Here is a 19,157-nt window from a genome sequence, read left to right on the forward strand (position 1 = left end):
TATCATTAGCTCTCTTGACTTTCACAAATTCTCCCTTTCATTTGCCTTTCCCAGCAACATGTGTCACTGAAAAGGAGAATTATTCAAAGTGCAGCAACAACCTCCCATTCCCCTCTACCACCCCCTGTTTCTCTTTGTCCCCTATTCTTATTACATTGTTAGCAGACCTCTAGACATTTTATATCTATAGCAGTTATCCAACTTTTAGGAACTGATGTCGTTATGCATGTTTTCAATTAATTATTTAATACATGTTGTACATTCCTGGTTGTAACTCATCAGTATGTTGTAATAACCAGCAATATATCTGCTCATTGGATTTCTAGGGTTTCTGTGTGTGTATTTACATCTTATTTCTGAGTCTTTGCTTTTAGAGCTACAGTTCCATATTAATAGATTGTGAAAGTAAGTTTCCCTGTTTTAGGAAAGCATCACTTACTCTAAGTGGATCAATTATTCAGTTAGAATAATACAACTGTGGGCCGGGAAGTGTATTCACTGCGATATATCTGCTGATGTAATGCTGTTAGGCATGTGTAAAACACAAAGGCCACTTTATAAACTGTTGCATTGCAAATAGTAATTCGATTGACTTGGGCAGCAGACATACTGTTCTTCTGAATGTCAGCAATGCTGTGTGTATCACTAGAAAAGGTCTTGATAATTCTTTACCATCATAAAAGATCCTATATGACTAAGCAGTCCTGGCCGGAAGTGTTTTTTCAGCATGTGAATTCTTGTCTTAACCTTTTTATAAAATGCTGTGGATTACAATGGTAGTGCCACTTAGTCAAGTTAAGATACGTTACTATGCAAGTAGAACTAAATTAACAGATTGGGAACTTTGTTCTTCTGGGTTCTAAAATGTTACATCTTTGCATAGTAGATGAGGTTGAAAAAAGACATGACCATCTTGGAAGCTTTTAGGATTGGGTATTTGGTAATGCCTAGTGTATGACCTGTTTAAGTGAAGGCACTAAGGAAACCTAGCATGTAATGGGTTCAAGCTGTCTTCTTTTGTATTATGTTGAAATTGTAAGAACAGTTTTGTACAAGAGAGAACTGCATGCTAGAACGTATGTTAAGAACATTGTAACCTATCCTGCTGTTTCTCTTGTACAGGTATAATCCAATAGGGAAAAATAGTGATGCTATCCCACAATATCCCGGAACACCAAGCAAATAAAAATTAAAAATGTTATTTAAAAAAACAAACAAAAAAACAACCTTAAATAAGGAAATGTGGCAGGAATAATATAGTACCCGACAAGATCGGCATTCCAGAAACAATCTTATAATAATTTCTTATCACAATGTGTACTTTATTCATGATTCTAACATTGAAACATAATGTTAAATGTTTAAAACATGACATTTTGATCTCCCTGATCTCTCAATCATTTTTTTTAATGTGAAACAGACATGTAAGAGTAATCCAAATCTCCAGTTTTCTATAGAAATATGGTTCAAATTAAAATACAAATCAAATGGTTAAAAATATATAATGATACACCTGTATTTATTTCCTGTTCTGCAGGTTGCCGCAGTGAGCACCATTGTTAACAGAGGGACACCTTTAAAAGCATTTGTGTTCAGGAACTACAATCATTTCCCTGGTGTTAAAGCACCATACATTGGAGGATGTCAGTACAATCTATGGCAGGCAATTAGGGCTTCATCTGCTGCGCCTGGCTACTTCCAGGAGTATGTTCTGGGAAATGATCTACACCAAGTAAGTTTAAACACTGTATTTCAGCGCTCCAGTGTTATTGGCCACAGCATGGGAAAATACTTCTTTGTATTTTCTGAGTATAATGATTGGTTATCGGTAGTGATCAGTTTCGCTTTTGACAAAGATGCAATAATATGACTCGCCGTCCAGGGAGCTCACTACAAAACATATAGATGAGACCTAAGTTATTGTATTCTTACCTACAGCAGGTGCCTTTTACATTTTATTACTGAATACTGTAACGATTTATATAGGTACGTCATATTTGTAGCCCAATCAACTTTGTCCTCTTCCTGTGCTCCTTTAGCAACAATTTACCAAAATCTGTAGTCGGCAGTGTATAATAAAAACCCAAGAGCAACATACAACTGTGGAAGACAACATTTTATTGTGAAACATGGCTAAATAATTTACATTTGTACTTTGCTGCAACTCTAGTGTTCTTTGCTAAGTGACACTTGTGCTTTATTGAAATGTTATTATTCCAGTCTCATAAGATATAATTCATTTTGACAAACAAATGTATTGAACAATAAATGTATTCACATGTATGAGATTACGAGGTCGCATTAACTAGCCGTTTTCATAATATAATTTTGCTATACCAAATGGAGCAGCCACTTTGTATGAGCTACAGTATGTACACAGTATGTGGTGTACTGTAGTTAAACCATCTCAGTTGAAATAGCTTGTTTGTGAACTTGCCTGAGGCTTGCTTGGTTATCATGTGAACCACATCTTCTTTTTCAGATTACTATTTCTTTGTCTGTACTCTATAATTGACCGAATGCCTTAAAAACAAAATAGAAATATAAAGTGAATGCAAAAAATCCTTTGGTAACTGACAGCCATGACATTAAACGAAAAAAAAAACCTGATTGAGAAACAGAAAATCGTGCCTTCTGGCATCAAGGGCTTAAATTCTTGATGCTGTTCTTCCCTATTTAACCCCAACAACAACGTAGAACAATGTCACCCATCATTGAGCAAGCCTGCTCCTACTCACTACTTCACAGCCACTGTGCACATTGTTATTTCTCCAGAGCCTCTGTACAAGTAAAGTATGTAAAATCATTGTCTGCAATAATGACATTCACCCAGATTCTCCATGTGGCAGCCCCAAGGGATCATCTATTGGCTATAATGAAGCATGCATCACATTAGATTCCGTCTTAAAATGGCAAATAAAAATGCAAGCTAGAGATGCATCTGAAAGCCTGCATATCATTTCTATAAAATCTTACATTATTCATTTTTGACATCCGTGTTTTTAACAGAAAATATTTAGATACATTAAAAAAAATCTAATTTCTTTTCATCCCATCTTTTTTTGAAGCACATTTCAGTACATTTGCTATTTAGTCTGCTTAAATGTATGTTGTAATCATATAAAGGGGAGAAAGGGGATGACTTTGCTACACCAGCAATTCAAAGTTTAATGCACAAAAAGGTAGCTGAGAGAAAAGTGATTCCTCTTAATTGGTGCTCACGATAATTCATTCCAATGATATAAATATCATGTAAATTAATTACTTTGATATGATGCAGTGTTCCTGTGAGAACACATTAAAATATACCTTATTGCTATCTGACTCTAACACACCACTATTTCTGGCATAGCCAGAGTGTAGTGCTCTCATTACTAGTAACAATCACTTGGAAAGCGGACCCCTAGTCAACAGGCAGGTGGCCTTCCTGACCAAGGGGCTAGTCTCTGCCTCTCGGGACTTCCCCTAGCCGTGAAGGGGCTTTACGTTTGCTACTTAAAGCCCAGCTGGCTGGAGCACGGCCTGTTTGCAAATATGATGCTGGGACCTGTGCATACATTGATCTCAAGTTCTGGTGTATGGGGTGCAGGGTTCTAATCCTGGGGCAGGCACGTTTTGTGCAGGAGGGGGATCGGACCCAGTAGCCCAGATATTGAGGGTAATGCAGAGAGAAGAGAGGGACCTGTTTTTCTCCCCCTGCAGTTTTTCTGTTTACTATTGATTGCAGGTTCCCTTATGTCCCTGCAGCTGCCAATACAATAGGGAAGGGGGTTGCGTTTACTGTTTACTGCGGGTTAATACTTTTTTGGCCACCAAAAATGAGGGCTTGGTTGGTTTTCTATATATAACAGATCGGTAATCAATTTTGTCATCTGCCACCAAGGTAGAAATAAATTAGTCTATTACAGGGGTCTCAGTTAGCATTTAACAAAGCAGTAGTTGAATGTGATGTGGGGTATAGCACTGGGTGGGATAACACATGCTACAACAGCTTGACACAGATGGAGCTCGCACTCGCAAGCAAGCGAAGTGCATGAGCTCAGCCTAAGAATAAAGGTGTGGTCGTGAGTTTTACTGTATATAACACGATAAATGGAGCTTTGCGGGGGGTGATTTTGTTGTTAACCAATTTTGTTAACCAAGTAAGGTGTATATACAGGGAGAAGGAGTGGCTCAGTGAGTAAAGACACTGACTGGAGTTTGAAGCAGGGGAGCCTGGTTCAATTCCCTGTGTCGGCTCCTTGTGACCTTGGGCAAGTCACTTTATCACCCTGTGCCTCAGGCACCAAAAAAAAACATAGATTGTAAGCTCCACGGGGCAGGGACCTGTGCCTGCAAAATGTCTCTGTAAAGCGCTACGTAAAACTAGCCGCGCTATACAAGAACATGCTATTATTATTATTACTCTGTCGGCCTCCGTCTCTCCCACTCCTTAAGCTGCGGCCAGGGTGGGGAGACACGCGCTCACGAGGCTTGACGTCGGCGTCTGCCCGAGCAGGAGCTATTCGCTGTCCTGCTCACTGGGTAGCAATGGTGCTAGCATTATCTGAACAATTTAGTCTGCTCCAAGCTGAGGCGTTGAACCATGAAGAGGGCTGGTTGGACTGCAGCTAGACAGCTTGTTCACAAACAGACGAGGCCATGGTAATGGACAAGGCCGGTACATTCCTACCACTTTGCGCGCTAAACCATTGCAAAGGGGCTTTGATTGGCTTTACGCGCTAAACCATTGATGAGGCTTGGTCACGAAGGATGTGGCAGAAGGCCGCACCAGGCGGAAGACAGGGGCCGTAAGCAGGGCGGCAGCCTCCGAGCCGCAAGACAGGGTGTCATAGAGTTGCACTGGACAGGGGCCGCGAGGCAGGGCGTCACGAGGGATGCAGGACGGCCACCCGCAGCGGTTGCAGGCGGTGTGGTTGGCAAGAAGGCCGCCTGCCGGGAGGGCAGAACAAAACAGCCGCACGAGAGCAAATCGGCCACCTGCAGCAGTTGCAGGCGGCATTCAGGAACTAATGTAATTGATACTACCTTTAGATAGCTCATCTAGCCAAGGATACACAAATGCTTGTACTATATAAGGTAAATGATTCATACAGCTGTCTGACCGTAAAGAACAATAATATCTAGAGTCTAGGATGCCTGAATAATGGTGTATTAGACGAGTAATTCAGCAGCTATAAATACAGGACAACAGAGGAAAGCAAAGAGAAGGTAAGCCCTAATATCATTATCGTTCGGTACATTCCTGGAACAGTTCTACATCAGGGGCACCTAGGCACTCCGGATAGAATATCTCTGTGCACCTATTTACAGCCCTCTAGCTCATGCAACATCTATGACGGCTAGCGTGTAAAACACAATGCGCATTTCGCCACTTACTGGCTTCCTCGGGGGTTGCAGTGTCTTCATAGACCTGCTGTTTAAATAGTAGTGTTATTGGCAAGCTGTTGCCATAGTAACCCTGCAGTGTCTCGCCGAGACAACCAGGGCTGTGGAGATATAGTTGAACAGGAATATTGCAGGCTGACAAAATTCACAATTATGCAGTTTGGACTAATCCAGAGGACAAATGAACATCTATCTGTATCATTTTAATAAATGATATTCGTACTGTACGAGTCAGTGTGTCCTTTATGTATCTGGCGTGGATGACTCTAAACCTAATGGTCACTCTGCAGAGTTTGGATTTAGGAACAGAATTAACTTAGTTCCCCGACTCCAGAGTCCATGGGTGTTTAAGATGGATGTGCAGAGTCAAGTACTGACCAATCATTACCACCCTAAAGGATGTCTGCCAGTGTCGATTATAGACATATCTATTTAGGAGGTACATGAGTCTCACTAGCTATGTCCCTTTCCCCAAAATTGGTCTAGGATCCATTCCAATCTATTCAACTGTGTGCAATTGCACATATTGGAATTGTTCCTGACAAATATGCAGGCAAAAATTAAGAACACCACGTATCACTAACATTGGGTACATTTACCCCACTACAACAAAAAATCCTTTATGGTTGTAATGAGTGATCAGTACTTGACTCGCTGATCCATTTTAAACTTAATTCTATCTTTCACAGATATATTTTGCTCTTGGGGTTTTTATTATACACTGCTGACTGAACATTTTGGTAAATTGTTGTTAAAGGAGCATAGAAAGAGGACAAAGAGGTGATTGGGCTACAAATATGACTTACCTATAGAAATCCTTTCGTTACAGTATTCAATAATGTATTAGGGAGGGCACCAATGAAGAGGAATCACTTTTCTCTCCGCTAAATAAATGTATGTAAAGAAAGCTAGACTTGTAAAGCCAAAATATTTCTCTGTTTTTGGTCAAACAAAATAAACAACTTGGTCATACAGTATCAAAATGTTCACTGTTAGAAAGCTAGGTATTGGTAGATAATTCACTGTTTCCTACACTCATTGATGGTCAACAAAGGAGCAAGTCTGTGAAAGTAACTAGTAATGCAAAGCATGTCTGGCCAGGCAGTGATGTGAAATGGTTACTATGGAGTCAAAAGACCTAGCTCCCAAATATGGGTGCTGGATCTGCCAAGTCCTATATCTTTCAAGGCCGACTGCATTATCCTGCTCACTTTATTTAATGGAATCATAGCATGTTGTAAGCTTGAGTAATACAGCAAAAATGTGAATTATTTTTGAAGAAAATCATTATAACATGACAAAACCACAACATTAATCACTTGGATATAGTTTGTCATTTTTTAGTTTGTATGGAAGAACAAAACACACTGTTCATGCTCCTGTAAGCATAAAAAAAAAATCATCAAATAAAACAAAAATGTACCCTACCTTTATTCAAATAATGGAAATGCATCAAAGGTGTACCAAATCTACACTATTTTCTTAAGATTTTGTATGAGATTTGAAATGTTTATTCTTCTAGCTTGGCAAATGTATTTCCTTTAATTGTGTAGAATAGTATTAAATCAGCAATATTACATTCCCCCCTCCCACATTTTTTCTTTCTTGCCTTGTTTTTATATGTAAGCATGTGACCATGTATAGTTCTACACTCTTACTTAAGATGACAATAGTTTGGTGCTCCTGTTATAAATCAGTCAAAATCCTGATTGTGTGCCTAACGAAATGGCCACCTTCTAACTTTGTGCGGTCTTCTGTATAATGTTGCAGCTGATATGTAACATATTACCAAGTGTAACACACTATTGTTACACCTTTCAGACTAATAGACAGTCTGCTGTTTGGAATACAGCAACAGATCTGTTCGTGATACTTTGTTGCCAAAGGGCAGAGCTTACAAAGGTGTGTGTGTGTGTGTGTCAGTCTGTTTCAAAAGAGGAAGTGGATATGACTTTCTAAATGGCTGCTGTAGCAACAAAAGAGCGATCAGACATTATTAAAATCATTAAAAATCTTATTGGGAGTTAAACGATAATACAGATCGTATTATCCAATACTACAGAACTGATTTATTTAAAATAAGAACATAGTATGCCCACATTTTGCTGCTTTTTAAGATGAGGAGAATGTTCCATAAAATTATTTTAGTCAAGCTGTCAATTTAATCTTCAATAAACACACAGAATCCCAGCAAGCTAAAAAAAAAAATATATACCATATAATATATGTATATGTGTCAAAAGGAGAGCTACTGAGTGTGGCCAAATGTGTACAACAAAAGACAGAAATACCCAATGCTACAAATCCCCCCCCCCTCCCTGCCCCTTGGGGTTTAAGCTCGCCCCTCCCCACTTTCCATGTTAGCAGGTCTTTTTCATGTTACTGGGTTTGGACAGATTCAATGTGATCATTCTCCCTCCAAATATAGAGTGTGATGCCCACACCACGTTGCAGTCTCTCTAAGTCCCAATTTAAGGCAGGAAACACTGTATTTCTTATATGGGGTTTATTTACAGGGATTAAATCATATGATAACAGGCCCACGGTCCCTTTTAAGTCAAACAAATCCGAAATAAAATACCTATTCCTGTTGGGGCTGAAGCCAAGTTGTTATTTTCCCTTTCTAACCACAGCTGGCCAACTATACTGGTTAAAACATGCCCTGGCATATGAAACTATGTATACAGTCTCTGCACAATAATAAAGGGTTTTCCTTATCTGTTAGTCCATTGGAGCAGACATCCCCGCTTCGGCACGGTCTCTCCTCCTTTCCTTCCTTAAGGGAACATTTCTGTCTTTCATTTAATCTTCAATCCAGAAAAATTCTTAGTCGTTTGTAGGTGACGGTTCCAGATGACATGGCAGTAAAGGTCAGTAATGCCATGGCAACTGATGGCCATGTCCTCTGTTCTTTAGGAAGCAAGATGTTTGCAAGATTGTTGCTGCTCTCTAAATGTTTGTCTACAATAATATATAATAAAGATTAATTAGGATGCTTTTAACCCCAAGCTTCTTCATATTAACACATCCGTCTTTGAATGTCATTCTGTATATCAGATCTGAGAATCTTACAAATATGCACGTACAAAAAAGTAAACCCATTCAAGTGCTGGTGTAGATGTAACATTCACACAGCATAAACACATGCCAGTAGATAATCCATCTTGGCTAAACCATTAGTGGTGCAGAGCATGGCTGAACTGGAGCGCTTAATAAGGTACTTTTATACAGTAGCTTATTCTATATATATTTTTTAATTATATGAAGGGATTATGATCTTGCCACCTACCTTAAATGTTGTACTACCCATTATATGTTGCCCTATTTAGTCATTAATGTTTTTATCGCGTTTAATACCTATTTGGTGTGCAACTGTTCTGAAGCCTTTATAATGTCAGTTTACAGTTTTCTCCTCATAAAGCATAACCTTCCTTTCTTACAAATATGGGAACATGAAAAAATATATATCGGTAGCTCTCAACTCTCTTGATTTTCATTTGTTTCCTGTCATGCTATGTAACCTTTTCCTTACTGGTGTCAAGGTGTTCTATGCCTCTCAAATTTAAACCACTGTAAAAGTCTTTCTGCTTAGCAGCTCTTGCAACTTATTTGTAGGCCTTTTTCAAGAGCTTTGGAAGGGCGTAGCGCACATGCGTGTGTGTTCTTGCTTCTGAGACTTTAGTTTTGCTAGTAAATAATGAAAAATCAGTTTTTTGTAGTGGTCTACCCATACATGCAAAATAGTCCATGCACTATGGTGCCACTATACCCTATTTTTATCAGCTTTTGAGTAAATAAACAGTATTATACTTCAACCGTTGCATACTAATACATCTAGACATTTAGAACATCCTTTCACAATTACCCTATTCTCTGTGTTGTCCCAGCCTTCTCCTAGCATTCTACTTACTGGAAAGGCTTTTTAGTTTCTCGCCAAGATAATGTACAAACAAGCAATTCCAGTCATCATCCAGCTTTTTAATATTGATTCCCTGTAGCCTTCTGGTCAGAAATTACTGTGTGGGTGTATAAATGTATAAATGCATGTTGTGTAGGGAAGTAAATTGTGCGCAAATTGTTCTCTTCCATGAGATATAAAAATACTTTTGTGCATGCTGAGAGGCTATTCCATTTTGTGTAAGACCAAATGCATTTGCATGGGTACTGATTTTTTGCTTTCAAATCACTTAAAATGAATGTAATGTTATTACAAATTATATACATCCATATTTACAACTGTGATTTGTTTTCCTCCCTCTAGTCTTTAACCCACCAGTTTTGATAGTGTTAGTCTATAAATGATCTACAATCTCTGATGTTTTTACAAAGTCTTAGAACATGTAATGTTTTGTTTACTATCTTGTGTAATTGCAGAATCTGTATTACTTTGTTTTGTGAAATAGGAGGTTTTTTTTGTTGCTTTTTTTAAACTAATTCTGGAAGTGTTTCTAGTTTCCAAAAGAAGTTATACGAACGACTGAATGAAAAAGCTTCCCTATTACTCTGCCCAATTTAACATTACTTATTTATCCATTCCAGCTGTAGTAAAATGAGATTCTTCCCAGTGTGAGCAATATAAATTATTTAGCACTGATTCACTCTCTCGAGCTTTTCTTCAAAAAGAAATCAAAAGATAGAACCTGGTCTGCGGGAAAGAAGCGTTACATTTCCTGCATCGAATATAAGCACAATTTCAAATTACTTGGGAGATGGTGGGAAGTCCCCAGAATCTCCCCAATTAGTCTAGTGCTAAAATTAGATAATTTTATTTTAGATGAATAGTACTGTAGGTTGCGTTAAAGAGGGGTAATTCTAGGGACGATATAGTGGAGGGTACATGGTTTTTGATTGCAACTATGCTTAAAGGCTATATTCAATGTTTATTTAGATGGGTACTGCGGAACAATCTTTCTTTAATTTTATTGATTTTTAATATTAAATTGAGTTTACATAGACAAACAGATAAAGCCATAATAGTGTTATTTGCATTTTAATAACATTTAATAGTGAGTATAGCACGCTACTTAATCAAATGGGGGTCCATGTTTCAAGTTCCACCTAACCATTCATTACAGCGTCATTTTATTTGTATGTAGCCTACAACTTTATTTATCTAGCTCCATTTATGTACCTAGCTCTTCACAGCAGTAATAATGTAACATAATATAACACATAATAGGAATAAGCGCTTGAGGCATAAGTAACATAGAAAAAAGGAGTCCCTGCCCCAAAGAGCTTACAATCTAAGTAGTGCATAGGAAGAATGTACAAAGATAGTAGGAAGGTGTTCTGGTAAGTGCGTCTGCAAGGGGCCATGGTCGATGTACAGATGCAGCTGTCGGTTTTAGATTACTTGCTTTGAAAAATCTGTGGCTATTTCGCAGTAACTCATGAGATGGTCCAGAGCAGGCTGAAATGGCCCATTGGATTAACACAGCGGGGGTCCCTGCGTTTGAATGGGACTCGCAGCCCGGTAGGATTCACACAGCGTGAGTCCCATTCAAATGCAGGGAACCCCGCTGTGTTAATCCGATGGGCCATTCATCTGGCTGCAGAAATCTTGCAGCGTTACTACTAGAGAGCCACAAATTTTCCATGGCAAATGAACTAAATACGGCGGCTGCAGCTGTCTAGTATCAGCCATGGAGCTACCCATATGATTTGATAAATAGGTGTGTTTTAAGATGAATCTCAAAGGTGGAGGGTGTGCTAGTCGGATATTGAGGGGAAGGGCATTCCAGAGGTGTGGGGCAGTGAGTAAGAGAGGTTTTAGGTGGGAGACGGCTTTAGATACTAAAGGGGTAGAGAAAATACATCCTTGAGCAGATCGCAAGAGTCGTGATGGTGTATAGACAGAAAGTAGGGGTGAGATGTAAGGAGGAGCAGAAGAGTCTATAGCCTAAAAGTGTTTAAGAGAATTTTGTGCGATACAGGATTTGAATGGAAGCCAGGAGTGGGATTTCAGCAGGTGAGAGTAAAGTGATTGGAAGGTAATGGGGTAGAGAGGGCATGTGATAGAGGGTGAAGAGGAGATTATCCGCTGTCACGGAGGAGGAAGTGTAGCTGCTAAAGAGTGGAGGAAGGCAGGAGGAGAGTTGGGAAGAGTCGAATTTGAGGATACAGAGGGAATGTCTTGACTAATGGCTTTTACTGTACTTTCTTGTAACTCCTTTCCATTGCAGTTGATTTTACTCCCTTTAAATGACCTTACAGACATGTTTGCAGTCTATGTTCTTAGAACATGACTTCCAAGTTAAGTTGGCCGGCTTCATTCAGACTTCTAACAGTCTGAAATACATTTTCACTCATTCTAGTAAGGATCAAATCATTACAGACTAGATGAAATTATGCCTGTAAAGTCTGTTTCCCTCAGCTTTGTCCTTCGTTGAAATGTATAGAAAATGAATATAAAGACAATTAAATTATTTGAAACCCTTCTGTTTAATCCTGTAATTTTATTTTGCAGGATGGAGGTTTGCTAATCAATAACCCCTGTGCTTTGGCACTGCACGAGTGTAAGGGTCTGTGGCCAAATGTTCCATTACAATGTGTAATCTCACTTGGTACCGGACGCTATGAAAGTGCAGGAAAAAGTACTGCAACACATACAAGTCTGAAAGACAAAATTACAAATGTTATCAGCAGTGCTACTGACACAGAAGGTAAGCATCAATCAAAAGTATAAAGAACTCCCACTCGTCACATTTTAATACTTTTTTTGGTGTGTTTTTATGAAAAGTATCAACGCAGCAATCCCACCTATACAAACAATTTTTTTAAATTATTTTTCACATAATTGGAAACCATGTGGTCATTCAGAGCTGGACCAGGATATTATCAGCTCATGATTTAAACACTCACAAATTATGTATGTATGTGTATACAGTACCTATGTATCTCTCATTTACTAAGACCTGTTATTAGCTTCTCTATTTCCCTTAATGGTTATGTACATGCAATTGGTAATTGTAATACACTTTTTAAAATGTCATATTTTAAGTTTGTTGCCTAGAAGAGCTAATGTTCTTTACAGATATTCATGTCTATAAATGTCCTTGAGTAGTTTTCACATTTTGATATTTAAACTGACAGTAAAACAATAAATATTTATTTGAAACAACTTGTATAACTTTTCAGTACATTTCATCCATGACTACGGTTTCAATTTTTCTCACTAACAATGATGTTGAAGCTATTGTTAATCTGCAGGTTTTGTGCTGCTCTGCTTGCTCAGCCTATCTAGTAGTTTAGTGGAATGCAGTACTGAGCGTGGCCAATATTTAATTCAGTTAAAACCTTACTCTGATACGCATTGCAGAGCTGGCACAGAACACATTGCTTGCAATGAGAGGATTCCCTTTAGTGTATGTGCAGAACTACAGCACTGCTTTAATCATTACTTAACCTATAAAGTCTACTGTGCACATTGAACACAATAACTGTTTAATTGTTCTCAACATTTGATAGTGTTGTGCATTGAGTATAGCCTCTATATTCAAACATCTATAATTCGTTTATAATCATACATAAAAGGAAACTTACTGCCTTTCAGTCATAAAAAGAACAAGACCAATTTGATTATTTTTAAATTAAAGGTAATTTAGATTTTGAATCTATATGTACAGACAGGAGCACTTTTTTTTTTGTTCCATGATAACTAATGCTTTTTGACTTTTTTTTAACTTAAAACAGAAGTTCACAAAATGCTTGATGCCTTGCTACCATCAGATACTTACTTCCGCTTCAACCCTGTCATGAATGAAGATATAACCCTTAATGAAAACCGTGACGAAAAGCTCAACCAGCTACAGATGGATGGCATGCGTTATTTAGACCGAAATGAAGAAAAACTGAAAAAAGCTGCCAAAATATTAGCACAAGAGAAAACAACACTCCAATCTTTTTGTGACTGGGTTAAATTAAAAAATGACATGTACGAAGGCCTTCCAATTATTTCAAAACTATAAAAATGAGGGTCATGATAACGTTAAATGCTAGGAAAGGGTTGTTTTTAGGTGTGATAACCAGTACAGATAAGACCTTGACTGCGAAAGGGGGGCTGTTGTCTGTAACACATTACTCAGTAGCCAAGGGTTAAAGGGAACATTGTTCTTGAAGTCACTGTAGTTTCTCCTCTTCAACATGATTTGGAACAGACACTTCATTGAAAACAGATCTGCTTGTGTATATTTTATTTGAGAAAAGGCATTTATGTATGTTGTTAATATTTTCTTGACTTCTTACATTTTTATTGACCTACTGAACTCCTTCGGTGCAGGTTTATATGTAATTATTTATTTAAAACACGCTATTGATTTATGCTTGCTGCACCACTGATCTATTATCAAGCACAGCATTTCTTTGTAAATTCCGTCCTCACTAATGCTACCTAATAAACCCAAATTAAATGAAATTGTGACCATATTTTTGAGCTGTATGTGAAGCACTGCATTGTAGTTGATGCTGCCTATGAAAGCTGTACATTTTATTTGTAAGTGTGAATAAAATGTTTGTAAAATAACCTACAGTAGATGTGTACTACTGACATTCACAGAAATATATCATCTTTAATATATCGCAATTTTGCATATGCAGGGACGCTTCCCTCTGTCTTTTCATTGTGGAAAGCTACTTAAAATAAATAAATATATTTACAAAAAAATTAATGGTGTACTGTATCGCAATCTTTCCAAACACATTAGCAGAAGAAATATGCATTTCGTTAACTTTAAATCCATTATTCAAATCATTATTGTTAATTTTATAGCAAGCTGGTATATTGTCATTAAGAAAGATATATTTATATTTAAACATTATACATGTATCGTTACGCTGAAATCTGTTTAAACCAATAAACAGACATGATTGTTAATCCACGCAATTAGTCTGGATCTTGTCAAAAACTAAGCATGTATTTAACGCTAAACTAGAAATATTAGAGCGGAGTCAAAAGCAACTGATTAATTTAGCACAACATACAGTACCTTGAGTATCTTGAGGAATGCTATTATTAGAACAGGGGCGGTCAACTCCAGTCCTCAAAAGCTGTCAGGTTATTAGAATATCACTGCTTCAGCACAGGTGTCTCAGTCTTCGACTACTAGACTCACCTTGCAGATTACTGTATACATACCTTTCCCACTGGAGTCCTAGGGCAATATTTACTCAGCAGTACTAATTCGTTTTTTACGACACATTCACAATTTAGCAAATCTATTCTTCATCTTTTCAGCCTCTCCTCACTGAATAAGGGGGAGCAGCCCATCTATAAGCATTGTTATTCGTATTGCCATTTTCTGCACTGCTGCTACTCTGTGTGTTTTTTGTTTTTTATTATTGAATTTATAAGAATTGTACTTGATATTGTAGCTTTGTAGGCACATTTTATACAATTGCGTTAGGCCTTTTTCTTTATATTCCAAGTCTGTGTTGTTTATTCCTAACATTTGTATTTTACTTTTTGGCTACTGCTGAACTTTTCAATGAGACATAATTTCAATTATTCCAAGATATCTTTCTTGGATCATAGTACTTGATTCAGATCCCATCAGTGTGTCTCTATTTTGGATAGTTGATATAATAATACAAAATTGTTTACATGTGCACAGTGCTGTATACAATGTATCACATTGTTGGTTAAAGGAAATGCAGCATTTCAATACAAGATCATATACTTTAGTCATAAATGGAAATATTGGGTAAAACCGTCTTTGAATCCTACAGTATCTCTCTAAATCACCCTTTGCTGTGCCAATCTTAGTGAATTCAACTTCTACCACCTGGGTAGGATAACGGTCTGATTAGAAATACTATTTGTTGTTGTGTTTCACGTGTGCTAAATGATCTGTCTGGGTAGAATTTAATTCAGTCAAGTGACTGAATATAGCTATAGTCTGTATAGCTAGAGGCAGACTGGGGGAGCAGCCTACATGTAAAGCAGCCCATCTCTAAGTGGCAAGCAGTGTGGGTTGAACAGGCACTTCAACAGAAATGAAACAAGTGGACAACAGAACACCTACTGGCCCTGAATCCTGGATTTGAACTACGCTGGAAAAGAGGACATTATATATCCCAGACCGCACATCTCAACACTAAACACTTGCTGCCATGCTGCTGCTACTATTTATAAATTGCTCTGACCTCCCTTTTTTAAAATGTGTTTCTTTTTACCAGCCTCATTATGTCGCTAATGTAGGTGAAGTGCAGACAAAAAAACGGGCGCTTACCTTAGGATATTAGTACAGGGTAGAGAATACAGTAAAATACTTATCCTAAAACCAATGATGTAGTCTTTCACAGTGGGATCCGTAACTTGCGATGAGTTCCTCTGCTCGACCCCAGAGAGGGGTATCCAAACCCTCAGGGTATAGGAGAACGAAGAGAAAAAAAAGGGGGAGCAAAGGATTAGAGGAGATTGACCTATATTAACAGTACTAAGATGACTTCATAGCATATCTAGCTGTTTAATAAAGGTGTGGTGATGAAATGACAGTAGTTTGTAGTCAAATACTCACACGGCCCTGTGTGAGCACATATGTGTAAAGGTATCTTGCTTCTGGTAGCTACTTCTTAGCCCAAAAGACTGATAATGTTCAGATGTTCATTATGTCGCTAACTTTATTCATATATCTCCATCTCTTTCGCCACTTCTCAGTTCACAGGAATGCCTTTCTAACCTGTGCCCTCTGACACAGCTATACCACCTGCACTAAAACACACCATACAAATCATCCAAACGCATTCTCTTTTCATCCTTCTCCTTGATTCTGGGGATATCTTTCCCAATCCTGGCCCATGCCTTATTCCTACGGGCTCTCTTCCTTACCTCCCAAATGCAACTTCTACTCCTTCTGGTGTCAACCCCTCTAACCTCATCCACATCCCCTGTCAACCTCCCTCCCTTTCTCCTGTGCCATTTGGAATGCCTGCTTCCTTTCCAACAAGTTCCTCTCTGCATGACTTATTTTTCTCTCATTCTGCGCCTCTGCTATAACTGAGACATGGCTCACTCAGTCTGACTCTGCACTGGAAGCTGCCCTCCCTTATGGAGGCCTTTCTCCCACAATCTGCCCAGATGGCAGGGCTGGAGGCATGGGGCTCATCCTCCTCTATCTGCCGTTACCGTACCCTTCCAATTCCTAGCTCTCTTTCTTTTCCCTCCTTTTGAGGCTCACACTGTCCAGCCTTTCTCCTCTTACTCGACTTCTGCAGCATTTGATACTGTGGACCACGCTCTTCTTCACATTCTCCATACTTAATATCCGTAAGAAAGCTTTGTCCTGGATCTCTTCTTTACTCTCCCATAGTACTTTCTGTGTCTCTTTTGCTAACAGCTCCGCCTCTATCGATCTTTCTGTGGGGGTACCCCAGGGCTCTGTCCTTGGATCTCTTTTCTCTTTACGTACTCTCTTGGTGACCTAATCACATCTCTTGGGTTCAAATATCACCTCTATGCTGATGACACATACATTTACTTTTCAACCCCATACCTTACACCTGCTGTGCAGACCAAAGTTTCTGAATGTCTCTCCGCTATATCATCCTCGATGGTGCTCCGCCGACTTAAATTTAACGTGGCAAAAATGGAACTCATCATTTCATCCCAAACCTGGTATTACTACCTCCTTCTACATTACTGTTGGAAGCACTATCATACACCCAGTATCACAAGCATGCTGCCTAGTGGTCACACTCAACTCCTCTCTCACATTCTACCCTCACATACAAAGGAAGCTAAAACCTGTCATTTTTTCCTCTGCAATATTACAAAGACACCCTTTCCTCTGTCTCTACTGCTAAAACTCTGACACCGGCCCTCATTCTCTCCCGTTTCGACTACTGTATTCGCCTGCTATCCGGCCTTCCTGAATCTCACCTGTCAACCCTACAATCTATCCTTAACGCTGCTGCCAGAATCACTCTACTCTTTCCTAAATCTGTCTCAGCGTCTCCCCTGCTGAAATCCCTCTCCTGGCTTCCTATCAAATCCAGGACTACACACTCAATCCTCCTCACTTTTAAATCTTTACACGCTTCTGCCATTCTTTACATCTCCGTCCAAATTTCTCTCTATACACCATCTTGACTATTGCGTTCTGCTCAAGGATGTACCCCTTTTGTGTCTAAAACTTTTCTCACTGACTGCCCCACACCTCTGGAATGCCCATATCAACAAAATCCGACTAGCGCCCTCTATCCACCTTTAAGACCCATCTTAAAACGCACTTCCTTATCGAAGCATGAGTAGCTCTGTAGCTGATACTTTACACTTCATACATCGACCTTGACCCCTTGCAGATTCACTTACTAGATCACCTTCCTACTGTCTCTGTACGTTCTTCCTACTTACCAATTAGATTGTAAGCTCTTCGGGCAGTTACTCCTTTTCCTAAGTGTCACTTTTATGTCTGAAGCACATGTCACAAGTCTGAATGTGTTATTTATATGATTGTCATGTGTATTATTGCTGTGAAGCGCTGCAGGTGCAGCCATGAGTATCCGAACACTTGCCTTGGAAAATCTGGGGCAATCTCCCAGTAATGCTGCAACATTTCTGTGACATTTCTGCAGATAGACTAATGGCCCATCGGATTAACACAGCAGGGGTCCCTGGCAGTCCCATTCAAACAGAATGTGTTAATCCGATGGGGCATCAGTCTGTCTGCAGATATGTCACAGAAATGTTGCAACATTAGGCTGCACTTCTAGTACATATGTATGGCAAGATACAGTGTGGTTCAGACACCTCTCTGCCTTCAGAAGTGTAAGGGACCCAACACTGATACAGTGTGGTTCAGACACCTCACAGATCTGCATAACGTCCCGGAGAAGGTAAAATGATGGCCTTCATACAGTGCTTATCAGGCACCTCTCATGCAGCAGCGGGTGGAGTTGCATCGTGAGCGGATACCATCGGGGGTACCCCGCTAGCAACCAAATAGGAACTCTCCGGCCTCTATACAGTGAGTTCATTCACTTCTCCTTCGGCATCTTTTCCAGCAATTCTGTCTATCCCTGTTGCTATTGATCTCAGCAGCTCCTCCAAATGTAGCACCTGTTCCCCCCTGCCATGGAAGATCCAGCCACTACCTGGGTGTTTTCCCTGGGTACTGTAGCTCATCTGCTGTTTCAGGAGGTCTGAGTGGCTCCGCAGTTGAAATTTGGGAGCAGCAACAGGGCAGGCTTTCTCTTGGCTCTTACTGTGCAGCGCCTCCATCCGATGAGGCTGATGCAGGATGGTCCCCACAGGCAATACTCCTTTCCAATAATCACACACCGTAGTTGGTCCAACACCAGTTTTATTGCATAACAGCATGATCATCCTCCAGCCCCGAAGTTGACCACGGGCTTGAGGCCCCAAGAGTCCCTCCTAATCTCCTTGACCCTCTTGTAGGGAAAAGGGTATCGCACGCTCCCATAATCAACCACACTCAATTTGGTGGAGTGTCAGCTTTTATACCCGGGGGAAGGGATTGTAACCCCACCCCATAACAGGGCAGGTCTAGGTATTGACAGGCATCATACCATATACATGTGACCCAGTCAGTACCCTCCCCAGGTATGACACTCTAACGGCCGGTTTAGGCCTGCCCCTGGATAAAGCAACATAGTACCCATCCAGGCTGCAACTGCAGGCTAGGCCCTGCACAGGAGTTTAACCCCAACCCGGCCTCTTCTTACCAAGACTTATAGTGTTGAAGCCAGTAGAAAGCTATAGCCAGGGGCATTTGGCTACATCCGCCCTCTGGTGAAAATCCTCCTCACGACCC

General features: G+C 39.6%; 1 protein-coding gene across 3 annotated transcripts in view; it reads left to right on the plus strand.

Annotated features, from left to right (window-relative positions):
* PNPLA8 (patatin like domain 8, phospholipase A2) overlaps nucleotides 1-14,050 on the plus strand; it is a 56,208-nt gene extending 42,158 nt beyond the window's left edge. For all 3 annotated transcript variants that reach the window (XM_075600037.1, XM_075600039.1, XM_075600040.1), the window contains exons 8-10: nucleotides 1,538-1,732; nucleotides 11,855-12,050; nucleotides 13,081-14,050. In XM_075600037.1, the coding sequence (XP_075456152.1) occupies nucleotides 1,538-1,732; nucleotides 11,855-12,050; nucleotides 13,081-13,355 (666 nt within the window). In that variant the 3' untranslated portion in view covers nucleotides 13,356-14,050. The remainder of the gene's footprint in view (nucleotides 1-1,537; nucleotides 1,733-11,854; nucleotides 12,051-13,080) is intronic.
* Nucleotides 14,051-19,157: the final 5,107 nt, after the last annotated feature.

Source organism: Ascaphus truei, chromosome 5, assembly GCF_040206685.1.
Source record: "Ascaphus truei isolate aAscTru1 chromosome 5, aAscTru1.hap1, whole genome shotgun sequence".
NCBI lineage: Eukaryota > Metazoa > Chordata > Amphibia > Anura > Ascaphidae > Ascaphus > Ascaphus truei.